Source organism: Vanessa tameamea, chromosome 21 (assembly GCF_037043105.1).
Source record: "Vanessa tameamea isolate UH-Manoa-2023 chromosome 21, ilVanTame1 primary haplotype, whole genome shotgun sequence".
Lineage (NCBI taxonomy): Eukaryota > Metazoa > Arthropoda > Insecta > Lepidoptera > Nymphalidae > Vanessa > Vanessa tameamea.
The window spans coordinates 2,511,006-2,528,751 of NC_087329.1; the positions used below are offsets into that span (position 1 = coordinate 2,511,006).

Genomic DNA, 17,746 nt, shown 5'->3' on the forward strand with positions numbered 1-17,746 from the left:
ATTTTTGAAAAAAATCATTTACCGATGTTCGGAAAACAAATTGCACTATGGCTCGTCAGTATTCTGTCATTCAGTTGGTTGACAAACAGATGCTTATTAACGTATTGATCTCCGATTATAATCAAACATATATTTGTATGTACAATATAGAAAGATTCGGCACAAAGGCGTGGACAAAATTGAAGATCTCTGGTTAAAACTACTACTAATACTACTGTCTGATACCAATTCGCAAGAACCGTGGTGGAATTTCCTCCAAAAATTTGACACCGATAGGAGTACAGGCCTTTTCCCAGCAGGAGGACGTAAACAGTTAGTTATACTATTGTCAGTCAATCGTGTTCCGCTGCTGAACGTAAATTTTTCACAAAGTATGAGAAGGTAGCCTGACCCGCGAAGAACTGGCGAAAGGTCTCGTCTGCTCCAACAGTAATAGTCCTTCGACATACGTGACCAGTCTGCTACGGTCAACAGTATACTGTTTGCGATTTTTAAGACATTTTCTGCCTCGCATAACCACTCTGTGGAACCAGTTTTCGCCGGCGGTTTTTCCGAACCGATACGACTTGGGAACCTTCAAGAAAAGAGCGTACTCTTTCCTGAAAGGCCGGCAACGCACCTGCAAGCCCCCCGGTGTTGCAGATGTCCATGGGCGGTGGTAGTCACTTTCCATCAGGTGAGCCTCCTGCTCGTATGAAAAAAAAACTGTATTTCGCAACCTATATAGGTAACTCCAATTATTTACCGGAATTTCAGTCAGTTCAGTAGACACTTATGAAAATTAAGAAAACACGATATTAAGAAAAATTACGATATATTTTGTAAATTATGACAAAAAATTAATTACTACAAAATTTCTATACAAAACAATAAATTTCATATATTTTATTTACAAAAAGAAAAAATTATTACTGACATTCTGCTTCGTGCAACAAAATGGCGCGTCTCACGTACCGGAAATGGTAGAAGCTGAAGACTACTACGAACGAGAAGAAGTATACAACTGAAAAAAGAAATATCATACAATATATACATATAAAAACATAGTCCTAATTTAAATAGCCGAGATGGCCCAGTGGTTAGAACGCGTGCATCTTAACCGATGATTTCGGGTTCAAACCCAGGCAGGCACCACTGAGTTTTCACGTGCTTAATTTGTGTTTATAATTCATCTCGTGCTCGGCGGTGAAGGAAAACATCGTGAGGAAACCTACATGTGTCTAATTTCAACGAAATTCTGCCACATGTGTATTCCACCAACCCGCATTGGAGCAGCGTGGTGGAATATGCTCCATACCTTCTCCTCAACGGGAGAGGAGGCCTTAGCCCAGCAGTGGGAAATTTACAGGCTGATTATGTTTATGTTTATGTTATGTAATTTAAATAAGAGAAACTGCGAAAAGCAACTTATATGATAACATTGAAGTATAATATAACCTTCTACGAAAAACGTTGGGTATAAGTTCTGTGCACAATTTGTTTAGTCGTTTCGGTTAGGCATTGCGAGTGTCCTCGTGTATTCATATTGATAGTTAAGATTATATTTTGTGGCGACCTTTATAATTTATTTTTAATGGAGTTCGTGGTTGGAAAGATACCAGTTTTGCTTCAGTTTTGCTACCACTAAGTATTCTGTTTTGAATTCGATTTTTATGGTGAGTGAGCATACGGCATTATATATCTCTTGGCTTCTACGTTGACAATGTAAATAATTTATACTAATATTATAAATGCAAAAGTAACTCTGTCTGTCTGTCTGTCTGTCTGTCTGTCTGTCTGTCTGTCTGTCTGTCTGTCTGTCTGTCTGTCTGTCTGTTGCTCTTTCACGGCCAAACCTCCGAACCGATGCTGATTAAATTTGGTACGAAGCAAGCTTCAACCCCCTGGAAGACATAAGGGACTTTTTTATGCTAAACACATGACGACCAACCCCTAAAATGCAAGCAAAGCCGCGGTCGACTACTAGTGTTTTATATTTCTATGATACGGTAGAGTAGCCCATGTATAGTCCACATATTTTTAATTAATTTATAATAATCTAATTTTTACGTGGGCAGTTCTAGTTTTTCAATTTAGTTTATTTTTTACGGTAGTAACTAAGGGTTAGATAAGTTTAAATAAAATACGTTCCAAAGTAAACGACTGGATCCGTTTAATGACCATCAATCGATAATTTGATGAGTCGTATTATAATACGTTAAACGAATATGTATATATATTATACGAATGCCATAATTAGTTGATGCGTTAAAGTCATAGAACAAATACTTCTTTGGAAGTTATATAGGTGTATAGTTTTTTTTGGTATTAGGGTTTTGTGCCTACGTTGGTACCATTGATTTATCATATATTTTACTTCCAAATAGTAATATTTCAGATTGATTTGTGCGATTTGAAGGATGAACGAGCCAGTGTAACAACAGGCACAAGAGATAACATCCTAGCTTTCAGTGCCGCTATTTAAGTAGTGAATTAAGAAGTACACGATTGATTTATAAAAAAACTTGTTGATTTTGTGGGATATATTTCATTTTATCACAAATTTCGCTTAGCTAGGCCTTAATACCCTCAGGTACTTTATACAGGTATGGTATAGTGGTATGGTCCACTTACATTTGCTAGTCATTCAATTTATTTAAAAAAAAAAAGATAATTTAGTTATCTAAAATCAGACTACAAAAATCTACGAAATATTTGTATATGTTACTGTAAAAGCTCGAACTACGGTAAATCTTAAGATTTTCCTGTAAAACCTAAGATTTACCGATTATGAATGGTGAATGTCCATAAAACTTTGGGATTCGAACTTTTATCATCATTCACTTGGTAAATATTAGGATTTACATGTTAGGTTAGGTTAGGTTGGAATGGTAAAAGTCCGAAAAAGTCGTCCTTTTATAATAAATACTTACATTTACCAACTCATGTCGGTAAATCTTAGGTTTTACTGGAAAATCTTAAGATTTACCTTAGTTCGAGATTTTACAGTAACATATATATGTAGCAATATAATACAGGTTTTATATCTGTGAATTTAAAAATATTTTCATACCAATCGAATTATATTTGTTTTTTTTTTTGTTATAGCATTATTTTCAATATATTAATTTATTTATATAAAAGATTTTTATAAATTTTATAAATTATCAAAAGATAATCATATCACATGAATTAAACCAGATGCCATTTCTAAAACAATTCGGTCTGTGGTAATAACAAGTCCGATTGAGTCGGCGCTGATTCATTTTCAATCTCGTAATGAAGTTTTCATATGAATGGATATTATTTCCTGTTATATTATACGAAACACTTATTATGGATAAAATTCATTTGTTAAGTAGAATCGTATTTCTTATAAATATACGGTGCTTTTAAATGTCCAATCGTTTAATTGACCGAGATGGCCCAGTGGTTAGAATGCGTGCATCTTAACCGATGATATCGGGTTCAAACACAGGCAGGCTTAAATAAATAAATACTTCATATTCCTAGAACAACTCTTAGTCATAATATAGGTTATATTGAAATGTCTGTGAGAGGGGTATGAGCCAAATTTATTATTATTGTTATTATATGTATGTTTAACATAACAATAACGTAACACAGATGACCAGGTTGACATACGCATACCCTTCCGTATACAAGATACACGCGCCTGCAATAATATCGTTAAAGTTATTGTTTATGCAGACGTTATTAAAATTATTTCTGAGATTTTCCTAAAATAACATAGTGTCTACAATTTTATTCATCGATTATTTGGGTGAGAATTGTGACGAGGATGATATCTCTTTTCTTTTTTTAAATTATATTCCTGTGGATTTTATTATAATAATAAATAGTTTTTTTTTTTTTTAAATAAAACTTAGCTCATTATAATTAAACTCAAACATGTACATTTTAACGGGAACCGAGGGCCGTTTCTTTTGTGCTTCATTTCATTAGGGGGGGGGGGGGAGGCAAAGTTATAAGTTAAGACCGACCAAAGTGGCGCGCTCTAGGGGAGGCCTATGTCCAGCAGTGGACAGCAGTAGGCTGATGATGTACATTTTACAGTATGTAAATGGAATGATGTTTTCAAAATTTTGCCGCCGGTAATATGTATGTAGATCATAACAGTACATATATTTTTTTATGTCGACCGTACTTACTATATCTTAACTAACAATAGTTCACATTAACATACCGGCACCGAGGAACGTGAAGAGTCCACTAACACACGCTAAGTTAGCGAGTCTGTGTTGTTCATCTTTTATTTTCGGGGCTGGAATCATAGAAAACATATTATTCAGTGAGACAATTAAGATGTTAGCTATCTAATTCGTCTAAATCCTAATTGCAAGGTCATGGGTTTAAGCCGATAAAAAGTTATTAGGTTTTTCTATGGAATATCTCAGTAACACTTCGAAGTCTAGAAGTCCTAGGCCTGGGCTTGAACTGTTTACGGTCGAGTCGGTTTTGTTTTCCATCGGATTATAAGAGTGAGGGAATACAGAGTATACCTGTGTTTGCACACATACTTTTGCTCTATAACAGATCCTGCGTAGTTGGCTGACGTGTCTTAAGAAGACAGATCAGCATAAATAATAAAAAAAATTAAAATGTTTATTGTGTTACATACAACACTAAATCTATAACAGGTTAGGAACCAAAACCTAGTAATTACTAACAGTATTTAAAACGGGATATTTACCATGTTTTTTATTTTTATTTGGTGGAACAAGACATTCGTAGATAATGTCGAAATATCGAGCTCCACCAAATAAAAATAAAAAACATGCTAAATATCCCGTTTTAAATACTGTTAGTAATAAAAATAACCATGTTAATTTAAAATCTCATATAAAACCTAGTAAGTTACTAGTAAAGACTGGTACTTGTGACAAAAGAAAAATAAATGTATGTACAATCTTCTAAGACAATAGAAATAAGTCAGACCAAAACTAAGAGCAATATGCCTGTGTACGAGTGTGAATGAGTATGTGTGTGTATGTTTGTGTGTGTGAGCTAAGAAATTCGTTGTAAACATATACAGGGTTATTGGTAATTCGACGTATTCCCGTTAGGTGACAGGGGTAACTATTTGCAATAATTTAAACCCCCATATGCATGATGCAAAAGTGAACCATTTTTGAGTTATCACGTTTTCTAGATTTTTTCAAAATAAGTCAAAAATGTTATTTCGAAAATGTATATAAAAAAAGTATCAATTAAAATCTATATTTTTCTTCTGATTTATAAAAACGAATAAACACTGGTTATTTGTCAATATTAAAACATCTTCGTATATTGTGTCTTATTTTACTGATAAATGGTAAATATTAATTGTCCACTTAAATATCTATTACACAGAGAAATTCAATTTGAGTTTTGCTTTTTAATATTAAAGTTATTAAGTATGGATTGCCGATTCATTTGTAAGTCAATTTTATGATAAAAAAGCGTGGAGTTAACGCTTGTTGACTTCCAGGAACGAGACATAACATACATATATGTAAAATTGCATTTAACTAACATGACTGTATTTTTAGATGTTGAAAAGAGTAACTACTGAGTTTCTTGCCGGTTCTTCTCGGTAGAATCCACACGGTGGTAGCTTTATTATAAATAGTTTGTTATATAACGATTCAAAAGTGCTTGTAAAAGCCTACTTGAATAAAGTATATTTTGATTTGTTTTTGATTATGTAAGTAATAACGTGTCCCTCTCGGGTCGCTCGGCAGAAGTGTAATTACGGAATGATGTAACGGATATTGAAATAATTTTTATTTAAGGGAACCAATAAAGGTGCGTAATTTCTGTTAATAATTTGTTTCGTGTCCGGACTTTATAAGAAGCTTGCCTGTACCGCAATTTTGCTAAATACTCATTAACGGCCTGTAAATTTCCCACTGCTGGGCTAAGGCCTCCTCTCCCTTTGAGGAGAAGGTCTTGGAGCATATTCCACCACGATGCTCCAATGCGGGTTGGTGGATTTACATGTGGCAGAATTTCGTTGAAATTAGACACATGCAGGATTCCTCACGATGTTTTCCTTCACCGCCAAGCACGAGATGAATTATAAACACAAATTAAGCACATGAAAATTCAGTGGTGCTTGCCTGGATTTGAATCCGAAATCATCGGTTAAGATGCACGCGTTCTAACCACTGGGCCATCTCGACTCAAAAACTAAACTCACATTGGAGCGGTGCAAGATGACTTTAGCGACATATAGACAGGTTCTTTAGCCTTACTTTATTTTTCTGCCAGTTTTATAATTGGAATGATTTAAAAAAAAAAAATACAGCTGAGTTTATTTTACCGGATCTTCGCAAGTCTGAGTTTTATCTTCGAAAAGTTGGTGGATTTTGTAAATTCAATAATAATGTGCTAGCTATGTTTGGATGTTGTATAACGATATTAAGAGTTTGATTTCAATCATCAGCTAAATGAATTCCAGCTTTGATTAAAAGTAAATAACAGTACAATTGTTTTATATAAGCTTTTGATTTCGTTTACATAGCGTTCGCTCGAAATTGGATAAACTATTGGCCAAACAAGAGGAGCTAACGCAATCAATAAACCAATGCAGTGACTGTATTTAGTTTTGATGAAATCCAGCGATTTGTCATCAAGAATTAAATGTGGCTCGTGAAAAACATAACATAGTAATCTATACTAATATTAAAGTGACTCTGTTTGTCTGTTGCTCTTGCATAGACAAACCACTGAACTGAATTTGATGAAATGCTTAAACTACGAGGAAGGACATAGGATACACGACGAATACAATAAATAAATACAAAAAATTTACCATCTTTAAAACGTACACAAGCTCTGCCTATCTTAGCAAACGCTAAAGAAACCATTCCCATCCAGACCATCGTGGCTACGAGTAGATAAATCTGAAAATAAACTATAGTTAAAATTAACCGTAGTTTTATTATTAGATATTAAAAAGTAGAAAGCCAGTTATGATACAGAAATTATCCTTGAGTACTGTATAAAAATCTTCATCACAAAATGTGGACTTCACGGGTCGCCCTGCATGTGAAGCGTAATGGTTGTTGAAATAATTTAAGATAATAGAAAACCAATAAATAGTAACATTTAATTTTTAACGTCAATAAAGTAAAGTAAGTATTTTTCTTATTATTGTATGAATTCAAAGCAACGACGTTTATAAAAATAACTACTTCTATGTTAAGACCGAGTCTTGCATGTTTTTATTTTATACTATCTATCCGTCCCGGCTTCACACGAGTACAGTAAGTCTCTCTATCTCTCTATCTCTCTCTCTCTCTCTTTATATATATATATATATATATATATAATCGTCACGGTAGCATGCGAAAGCGATCCCGTGACGCCCATCGAAGGGACAGAGATGGTACCGCTGGATTTTTAGTGGGTATTCCGGTGTACTATTCGTCCTGAGCAACTGCGAGTCCTTCTCACCCCCCCCCTCACTCACTTCACGTAGGGGAAACGCGTAATGCGTTTTTCCAGCGACAAAAAAATGCTCTATATAAAGATTGAAGAACCAACATAAAAATTGAAATTCTCGACTGTTCTCTCCCATAACAGATATTTAATTTACATATAACCCTTTCCATGGAATCATTCTATTTATTGCTGAAAATCGCATTAAAATCCATTGCGTAGTTTACATATCTCAGTTTACAGACGGCATGAAAAGACTTTGTTCTGTACTATGTAGATATTCATAGTATTAAATTTTTCTATTCCTTTGTTTGTTTGTGCGTGTTTAAAGATATTTATTGTTTTGATTATGTAGTTACCGTACCAAGTACACACAAGCGAAGAGAATGGCAACGGCGACGGTGACGGTGTGACGGTATAAAATTGTCACGCTGTTTGACGTCACGGCATACCACTGAATCGTGACACGTCTATTAGCGCGTCTTACCCACGGCACACTAATAGTGTTTACATATCTATACTAATATATAAAGCGGAAGAGTTTGTTTGTTTGTTTGTTTAAACGCGCTAATCTCAGGAACTACTGGTCCGATTTGAAAAAATCTTTTTTTGTTGAATAGTCCATTTATAGAGGAAGGCTTTAGGCTATATAACATTACGCTGCGACCAATAGGAGCGCAGCGACAGTGAGAAATGTTGCAAAAACGCGGAAAATTATTCACATTTATGGACTTTCGATGCGTGCGCAGCATAAACGTTTTAAGTTACTCAAAAAATGTGTATGAAAGATATATTCCTCTTTTAATAATAAAAAAAAGTCCGTGACACTATACGTCTATTTGTTAAGAGTGTGCTAGCAGGCGGGGCGCGGCGGCGGCTGAGGGGGAGGCGGGTCAGCCCCGCCGCCGCGCTCGCCACTCTCACCCGCGGTGTAGTTCTGCGAAGTAGCAATGCACATAACGACTTAAAAAAATTAACATTCTTAATAGTTAAATTATTTATCAAAATTAGGTTTTGTTATTAGCTTATTTGCTCATTATTTTTTATCGTTTAAAATCGATTACATTTAAATCATAATCTGCTGTAGTTTTAACTTACGATATAAGATAAAATTTCAATGAACATTCCTTCGTACTTTGCAAGTAAACAATTCAAACGTTTCACAGTATAAATAAGGTATAAAAATTACATTACACACGTAAAAAAGTTCAAAATGGCGAGCGATACTTTCACCGATGCAGATTAATCATCACTGAGAAAATAAATTATATAATAAACAAATAAGCAAATAGGTGAATATCGTTTAAAATGACTACACAAATAAATTAGTGGTTCAATATTTCAAGTAATTTCTATTACGTTCAAGCATATTCAACACGGTTGTACTATAATCACCTTATGAAATAATAACACCAAAGGAGAAACAATCTAAACTTCTTATTGTTCGGTTTGTTTATCTTATTACGTTTAAGTTAATATTATTTGTTTTCAACCGTCTTCAAAAAAGAGGAGGTTATCAATTCGTCTGTATTTTTTTTTTTATATGTTTGTTACCTCATAACTTTTCACTGGATTTTGATAATTTTTTTTTTGTTTGAAAGGTAGTGCTTCCCGTGGGGCCCCATTTTAATTTTATCCTGTTACGATGATGGTATCCCTATGAAAACGATATAAGTCTTAAATGTGCATTATGTATGTGCGCGATAAATAGGTGAATAACTCAAAATTGTGCCAACCAATTTTAATGATTCTTTTTTTATTATAAAGGATATACTTCAAGGGTACTATGGTGAAAGTTTGGTAAGGTTCTGAGCATAGGATCCATGACAAAGTAACGGTACGGAAGGGAACGGAACAATTCTAAGGAGCACGTTAGCGATACTCGGCCGAATCTTTTAGAAACAAAAATTTTGACAAAAAAAAACCGACTTCAAAAGAGAAAAAAAAATAATATGCTCTAAAAAGTAAAAAATAATTGCTTATTATTCTACAACTTAATAATCAAGTAACTTATTCTACTTACCAATATGTAGGTACGTTCTGTGTTTCCACGCAAGGAGATAAGTATGTCCCTACCCACTTTAAATCTAACTTAACACAAACCTATGAATAACAAACAATGATCACAATATTTTTTAGATTTATACTATGTAAAATGAAATTAAAAATATTTAGACTATTTAAAAGTCAGCAAAGTTATTACGATAATATATTATAGTTAAAATTATTGTTATTTTTGGAGGCGGTGTCAGCCAAGGTAGGTTTGTAAATATATGATATACTCCAAATTTGTAAATCTGGTCTATCGATAAATACACTTCTTCTTGATGTTTTTTTAAACCCTATACGTACATAGTGGTCCTATATAATGACAGAAAATTGGAATCAAAATTGAGTGTTTAAGCAAACATGTCTACCGTCAGGTATTACAATTCATGAACTTTTCTCCTAATCCAAGACAAAGAAAAGTCATTCAGATTTACTATTACATTTCCTGTTGAACGTTTTGTTTGTTTTGGCAGAGTATGAATTTTGTTTGTGATTTATTTATTTACAATTGACTTTTTCTTTTGTCTTACATCCAGATGTCGATACACCTGCATCGAATTGTTAACAAAAAAAATATTCGCAATCGTACACTATTGTACAATATTTCTTTTATGTTTAAGAAAAGGGTTGTCATAATTGACCGTATAACAATAAGCAATAAAAACACAGATGTTGGTAATTTATTTAGACAAACTTTACCGCTAATTTTAAGAGGAACTAGAGCAGACATTGTAAGGTCTTGCCTTAAAAGTTCACCGTTATGGAAATTTGTCCATACCTTAAAACTATCAAAGAATATGAGAGCACATTTGGGGGGAGGAAGTACAAATTTTTCTTCAAAGTTACTTTTAATAGGAGATGGAAAAGTACCTCATTCTGAAAATAAAATTGAAATTGATCGCGATTTAGGAGAAAAAGTGACTAGCATAGAGGATTTAATATCAAAAGTTTACCCTAATATCGTCGAAATAGAAAATAAAGATTACCAATGGATGTGTCAAAGGGCAATATTGGCGGCGAGAAATAGTAGCGTTGACGAAATTAACGACCTAATTTTAACCAAACTTCCAGGCGATATAACTACCTACACATCTATTGATAATGTAATGGATCAAGAAGATGCTGTCCATTACCCACAAGAGTTTCTCAATTCTTTAAACCCGAGCGGCCTTCCACCACATTCCCTGAAGTTAAAAATAGGTGCTGCGATAATTTTACTCAGAAATCTTAAACCACCAAATTTATGTAATGGGACCCGCCTTCAAGTAAAATTCCTTCGCAATAACGTGATCGTTGCAACAGTTTTGACTGGTCCGGCAGTTGGTCAAACAGTGCTTATACCTCGCATCCCAATGATTCCAAATGATTTACCTTTTAATTTTAAAAGAATTCAATTTCCCATTAAGTTATCTTTTGCCGTAACCATTAATAAATCACAGGGCCAAACATTTAAACACGTAGGAATCGATTTACGTCAAGACTGCTTTTCACACGACCAACTATATGTCGCGTTGTCAAGATCGGGTTGCGGGCAAAATCAGTATGTTCTTCTACCACAAGAAAATAAAACTAAAAATATAATCTACGCTGAAGTACTGTAAAACATATTATTAAATCTTATTGACGATTATAATAACAAAAACCAACGTGACCAATCAAACGATAATCATGATAGTGTTTCCGACAACTACGCGAACGAAGTCGCGGGCACAGCTAGTTAAAATATAATTATACAAATGTGAATTAATTACTAGTATACCCTGTTCAAGTTAGCTTGATCTTTTCGACAGACGGGCTAGTGATGAGAAACAGAAAATATAACATATATAACAGTCGATGGAACGATGGAAGGCGTAATTCAAATTAGAATTCAATTTTTTTTTAACTTATTTTTCTAAAAAGAGTTATACCAGCTAAAGAGACCCCAACCACTGGCCAAAGAGATCCCAACCAAAGGGACCCCCGTTCGTAACAATAACTTAACAATGATCTTTAATAAGGATTTTTTTAATCGATATTTGTAGCAGTTACTGCCTGTTATTCGCGTCCCTACCGTCCGACCGATGTACTATTTTCAGTGTTTCTATTTAAATTTTACTTTGAAGAAAATAATATGTTCGTCATTGCAAAGTTATGTCGATCAGAAAAATTTACATCTGTCAAAAAGATCAAGCTATCTTGTACGGGGTATAGCAATAGCAATATATCGAGCAAAGAAATAATCCTTAGATTTACGTATTCCACGCAATTTGCTAAAAGCACAGCTGTATTAAATACTACTAACATTTCTTGATTGATATATCTTTATTTATAATAAAACATTGTCAATTTAACTACTCATATTTACGTGTGTGAAGTACATCTCAACTGTTAGTATTTTACAAATATTAATTAAAAAAAAAAAGTGCCAGAGAAAAAACTCTTTGGAACTTTGCAGAGAGGGATACTAGTTATGATTTGGAACGGTTAGCTGAGGCAGAACTAAAAGGAAAACTCTTCGGATCTTTGCTTTAAATGAGATGAATGTGTTTTCCAAATAGCGTCTGATTTTTTCAAAGCGATATTTTTATAGTTTAATAGACCGAACTATTGTTGAAACTTATTAACAACTGTACAACTGTACAACTGTGTGGTTCTAAAGTATTAATCTTGAAAGAATATATCTTTGGATAACATTTGTGGAATATATTATGACATAGATTAGGATGTGGTGTTAAGTTTAATTAAATTCATTTATTTGCTTAACAGCTTTCATTTGTTCCACTATTGCACAGATTGTTTAATGATTATCAAACAAGTTTACAAGATAAATAGAAAGACAGGTTTATAAGATAAAGAAGGAGAGTTCTATGTTTAACTATGCATTTAAGGAATCTTTTGTTTGTTGGTAAAATTTAAGGCATTGCAGCGCACTCCGGGCCTGAACTAGTTTTGTAAATAAATAAATTTATGATATTCTATTTTTAAATATCAAATATATATCAAAACTAATTAATCTAATTCAATTATTACATTTACATTACATTAACAGCCTGTAAATTTCCCACTGCTGGGCTAAGGCCTCCTCTACCTTTTGAGGAGAAGGTATGGAGCATATTCCACCACGCTGCTCCAATGCGGGTTGGTGGAATACACATGTGGCAGAATTTCGTTGAAATTAGACACATACAGGTTTCCTCACGATGTTTTCCTTCACCGCCGCGCACGAGATGAATTATAAACACAAAATAAGCACATGAAAACTCAGTGGTGCTTGCCTGGGTTTGAACCTGCAATCATCGGTTAAGATGCACGCGTTCTAACCACTGGGCCATCTTGGCTCTTCTTATCAATGCTCGCACCGTATTATTTGTGCCGTATTAATTTGAAATACCGAAATCCAAATATTCGTGGTATTCAGTTTGATTTAGTCAAATAATGTTGTCGCTCAGAGTGCGCAATTCCTAAACTCCTCTTCATCACAGCTTAATTTATCACAATACAGTGTAAAAAAGTTACAATGACCACTTTTGGGCTACAGCTCTCTTTCCTTGATAAGTTTTTTAGAGATCATTCCGTCGCACTTTTCCAATACGGACACGTGCAGGTTTCACACGATATTTTCTTTCAAAGTCCGCTTCTTCGCCTGAAAATTCAATTGTTCTTGCCCGGTTTTGAAACCACAGTCGTCGATAAAGATTCTAGCATTTTAACTGTGTCAGCTATTAAATCTATTCGTTAAATATTCATAATAAGGATCACATAATTCACACACCATTAATATTATAAATGAGAAAGTGACGATGTTTCTCCGTTTGTAAAGACTTTTTAAGAACCGAATTTGATAAAATTTTTGGTTGAAGCAAGCATGAACCTCAAGGAACGATATTGACTTTTTTATAGCTGAAATATATCCCGCTGAGTTTCTTTCGCCGGTTCTTCTCAGGTCCGAGGTGCTAAATTCCGAACCGGTGGTAGATTTTTGACAATCAATAAGCAAGTGTAAACACTTCTATATTGAATAAAGATTTTTGACTTTGACTTTGACACCGCCCACCACGCCCCGTAACACGCGGACGAAGACTAGTATGAAATAAATATAAAATACCTGTTTTTGCCCACGCATGAGGGTTTTTGCATCTCTGACAACGTGTATGAAAAATTTCACGACGATCAGCTGAATAGTTATGACGTGAAAGCTTACAAACAAACTGACTAAATTTAGTATTTATAATATTAGTGAGGATTACCTGTTTGTTTATATATCGAAATGTCGCAAATATATTCTATGCAGTTTATTATTTGATTACACAACAAAGTTTTATATGAAGTACCGTTAAATGTAATTATTTCATTTACACAAGGCAAAAGCTAATACCAAATGTATTTGGCGAGCCACAACATTATTATAATAATAATAATAAATATTGGACAACATCACATACATCACTCTGCTCCCAATGTAAGTAGCTAAAGCTCTTGTGATGCAAACACCCAGACCAAAGACAACATAGAAAACTAATGAAATTTTTCTACATCGACTCGGCCGGGAATCGAACCCGGGACCTCGGAGTGGCGTACCCATGAAAACCGGTGTACTACTCGACCACGGAGGTCGTCTAAATTATTAAATGCAGTCTACGTTTATATAACATAATATAACTCTGAATCTATTATAACGCCACGCTATACGTTAAGCCGAGCCGAGTTTAACCGAGCCCAGCTAAGCTAAGCCAAAGCCAAGCCAAAGCTGTTCCACCACAGCTAGTGCTGGAACTGCCCGCTAAGCCCACCTGTGTATTAGTGACGTCACGTTCGATAATACAGTGAGAGGAATTGAATCCCCGAGCCGTTCCTTTCGGAACGATATTCGCTAGTTTATGCAATGGAGATCGATGCCGACGGCAACCGTGGTAACAGAAAAGAAGCCCTATTGGATCGCGAAAAATACACATAACATAGTAGTTGTTATTGCCATTCGTTTCACGATATAATCTTATAATAAAAAAACTAAAAAATAAGAATGATCAACCTTCAATCCGCGTTGGAAAAGCGCGGTGGGACCAGATACGAGTTGATGACACGTGTTACACGATAATTTCGTGATCTTCATGTGAATCAAATTTTGTATAATGCATCAATAGTTACATTAATTTATACATACCAATAAATAATATCAGGTCAAATAAGACTTGGTGATAGGGTTTAGAGCTTACACCCGGTCATCATAAATTGTGCCGCATCGTGTCCTGTTGGAGGGGTGAGTGAGCCAGTGTAAGTACAGGATATAACATTTTAGTGCCCAAGGTTTATTTCTGTACCAATTAAAAGAGTAACTACTGAGTTTCTTGCCGGTTATTCTCAGTATAATCTACATTCCGAACCGGTGGTAGCTTCACTTAATATAGTTTGTTAAATGACGATTCAAAAGCGCTTGTAAAAGCCTACTTGAATAAAGTCTATTTTGATTTTGATTACTAACGGCAATAGTGACCCAAATGCGAATCGGCTAGTTGCAACATTGTAAATTCAGTTTAAAAAACTACTAACCAGCATTGCTCGACAGTTTTCAGTGAGTGCCACAATGATCAAAAGCACACCAGCGCCGATGACTCCGCTCAGCATAGATCCAGTAGCCAGACTCATAACTAAAGAAATTCAGATTTTTTAATGATTATTAAAAATAAGTTAAAAGGACGGTTTAATGCCCATTTTGACGATAGTGATCACTATTAATCGGAACTATGATGTTATGTCTCTTGGGCCTGTTGTAACATATGCCCTTGCCTCATATCAAATTAAAAAAGTAACAATATAAACTACTGCTGTTTAGCGGTAGAATTCATTAGGACTCAGACAGACATACAAAGCGAGGCCATAAATTAAAGTAAAAATATATCGCTATAGTCTGTTCCAATCGAAGAAGGAAAAAAGATAAACAAACCTGAGATTTACGTATTCCACGCGTTTTGCCAATAAGTCTAGGGTTTATTTTAATTTCACTTCCAAAGTTACAACAACAGTTTCGTCGACGTTTTCGAAACGCTATTTTAACACAAATTCATTATGAATATAGATATTTAAGCTCTCGACCAATGATATCGCGTCAATTGTCAAATAATGTTCTTCATTTGGCTTTTGGTCCCCTTGTAGTTGGACTAGACTATTTGTATGTAAATTAGAAAAATGGATAAGATATTTCAGGGGTCAAATTTGTTAATTAAACCAAAAAAAAAATGTAGCTAATTTTAATGTTGATTTTTTAAAGCCATATTAGTTATTAAGACTAAAGGTTTTTTTTTTTTTTTATTTTTACATCTTATTTGGTTTGGTTTTTTTTTTTGGTTTCGTTAAAAAGTATTATATATTATACGCTTACATTGTGTGTGCGGAGTCTGATGCATATCGTCATACTGCTTGCCGTGTGTGAGAACGATCGTCAACAGGATAGATCCAACTAAAACTTGCGAGAACGCAATTAACAATACGCCTGGGAACAGATTGCACACCCCGCAGCAACTCTCGAAGTGACATCCTGGCTTATGTACAGCGAAATGAACCGGGACGCGAGTCGACCTGCTCGTACTGCGCGGTCTTTTAACGCTGGACTTTGTCTCGTCAGCGGTAAGACTTTTGACCATATTTGTCGGTAGACGAACGACAGACAATATTTGACGTAAAAATTAATTAAAAGTATTACGTGATGTTTGTATGTGGCCAGCATAAACATACTCCTTTTTTAATACTTTTATGATGTATTACGATGTTGATATAATAATGTAACAAAAAATGTTTTATTACTAATATTAATATTATAAATGCGTAAATAATCATACATTTAAAATATTAATATATCATTACTTCAATAAATCAATGATTTTAACAAACTATGTAAAGATAACAAATCATAACTATACTTGAAAAAATAAATAAAAATAAAACAAAGTATTATTAAAGAAATGTAAAATGAATAAATACACTTCTATTAATAAAGCTGGCACGTTTTATTCCCTTGTGTGTATAAGGAGAAATTAGTTTTCGCGTGTTAGGGGGGGGGGGGGCAGTTGGGGGTGGTCGTAGATTATTAGTGTACAAAAATACCTTATTTTTTCTTTGCGGTTCAAGTTTGCTTCATATCAAATTTCATCCGGTTCAGTGGTTAAGCAATGAAAGCGTAACATACATACAGACGGACAAAGTTACTTTACATTTATAATATTAGTATAGACTAAAACGCATTTAATAACGATCACTCAAGCGGTGTCGAAATCTATTAAGCTTAGGCAAAAACAATCCCATACAAACGGAAGTTCAAGCGTAGGAACAAGGTGTTATGTGCTTTTCGAATTCCGAAATATGCAGTTTTTTTGCCACTAGAACAACAGCTCTGAGCAGTTAATATTAAAATATGTTCAACAGATATATTCTTTAAAAAAGGTTTTAATGTATAAAATAAAATGTCATTTCATTATTTCTACAAAGGAGAATATAAACCAACAGATGTACAAACTCCATCACTTGCCTACATCCGCAAACACATTCAGTACATTTTAAATCGAACATGTAATTTCAATTCAAAAACGCTGTATATACAACGAAATTGAATACATACTGGTGCGGTAAATTTTAAAACCGACGTAATCCTCAATTTGAAACACAAATAGGGCGAAGATAAACAAAGCCGTGCCTAAAATCACTCTGAAATTTCAATCTCGACCCTGTGTTCGACAGTTCTAGTCTGATTGCGGATTATAGCTCCAATCGATTGAGTTGAAACGTTGCTGAAATTTTGGTGCAATAAGCTCGGCGATTGATTAGAAATATGCGATAAATTAAGAAATATGTATTTAACATTGTATTTTTGGTGCATAAACATATGAAAATACGTGTGGGTACTCAAACACACCTGCATATGTTCGGGTGACCGTAAACACAACATTAACATTAACATCCACGTTCTGTAATTAAACGGTTTATTGATATCATATTTTATCCAAAAAGTCTCTATATGTGAGTACTTTTACATTAACGAGAATACGTACTCGTGTAGCTTGGACATTTCGATTTAACATTTTATAGAAAATACATTCTTGGTGCAGAGATATAGGTGCGTATGGTCGTATTTTGCTAATTGCTAAAAGTGCTGTTATTTTGATTGGTGGAAAAGAGTAATTACTAATATTCGTGTCGGGTTTTCTCATTAAAATCAACATTTTAAAACCGATGTAGTGTTATATTTGATATAGTTTTGTAAATGACGATTCAACGATGTTTGTCTACTTGCGTAAAGTAT

The 17,746-nt window shown here is 34.2% G+C and overlaps 1 protein-coding gene across 1 annotated transcript; it reads right to left on the reverse strand.

The window, feature by feature from the left end:
- Positions 1–908: 908 nt before the first annotated feature.
- LOC113402376 (uncharacterized) lies at positions 909–16,094 on the reverse strand. Its single transcript, XM_026642611.2, has 5 exons — positions 15,833–16,094; positions 15,004–15,101; positions 6,797–6,887; positions 4,187–4,264; positions 909–1,003 (listed from the first exon to the last, which is right to left on the reverse strand). Exons 1-5 carry the CDS (start codon positions 16,092–16,094, stop codon positions 909–911), a joined length of 624 nt encoding a protein of 207 aa, XP_026498396.2.
- Positions 16,095–17,746: the final 1,652 nt, after the last annotated feature.

Excerpts from the sequence above, each read along its gene's own strand:
- LOC113402376 (XM_026642611.2), bottom strand. The coding sequence starts at position 16,094 with ATGGTCAAAAGTCTTACCGCTGACGAGACAAAGTCCAGCGTTAAAAGA. Across the intron at positions 4,265-6,796 it reads TTGTGTACGTTTTAAAGATG|CCCCGAAAATAAAAGATGAA; the intron begins GTAAATTTTTTG and ends CTATGATTCCAG. Across the intron at positions 1,004-4,186 it reads CTTCACGTTCCTCGGTGCCG|TTGTATACTTCTTCTCGTTC; the intron begins GTATGTTAATGT and ends TTCTTTTTTCAG.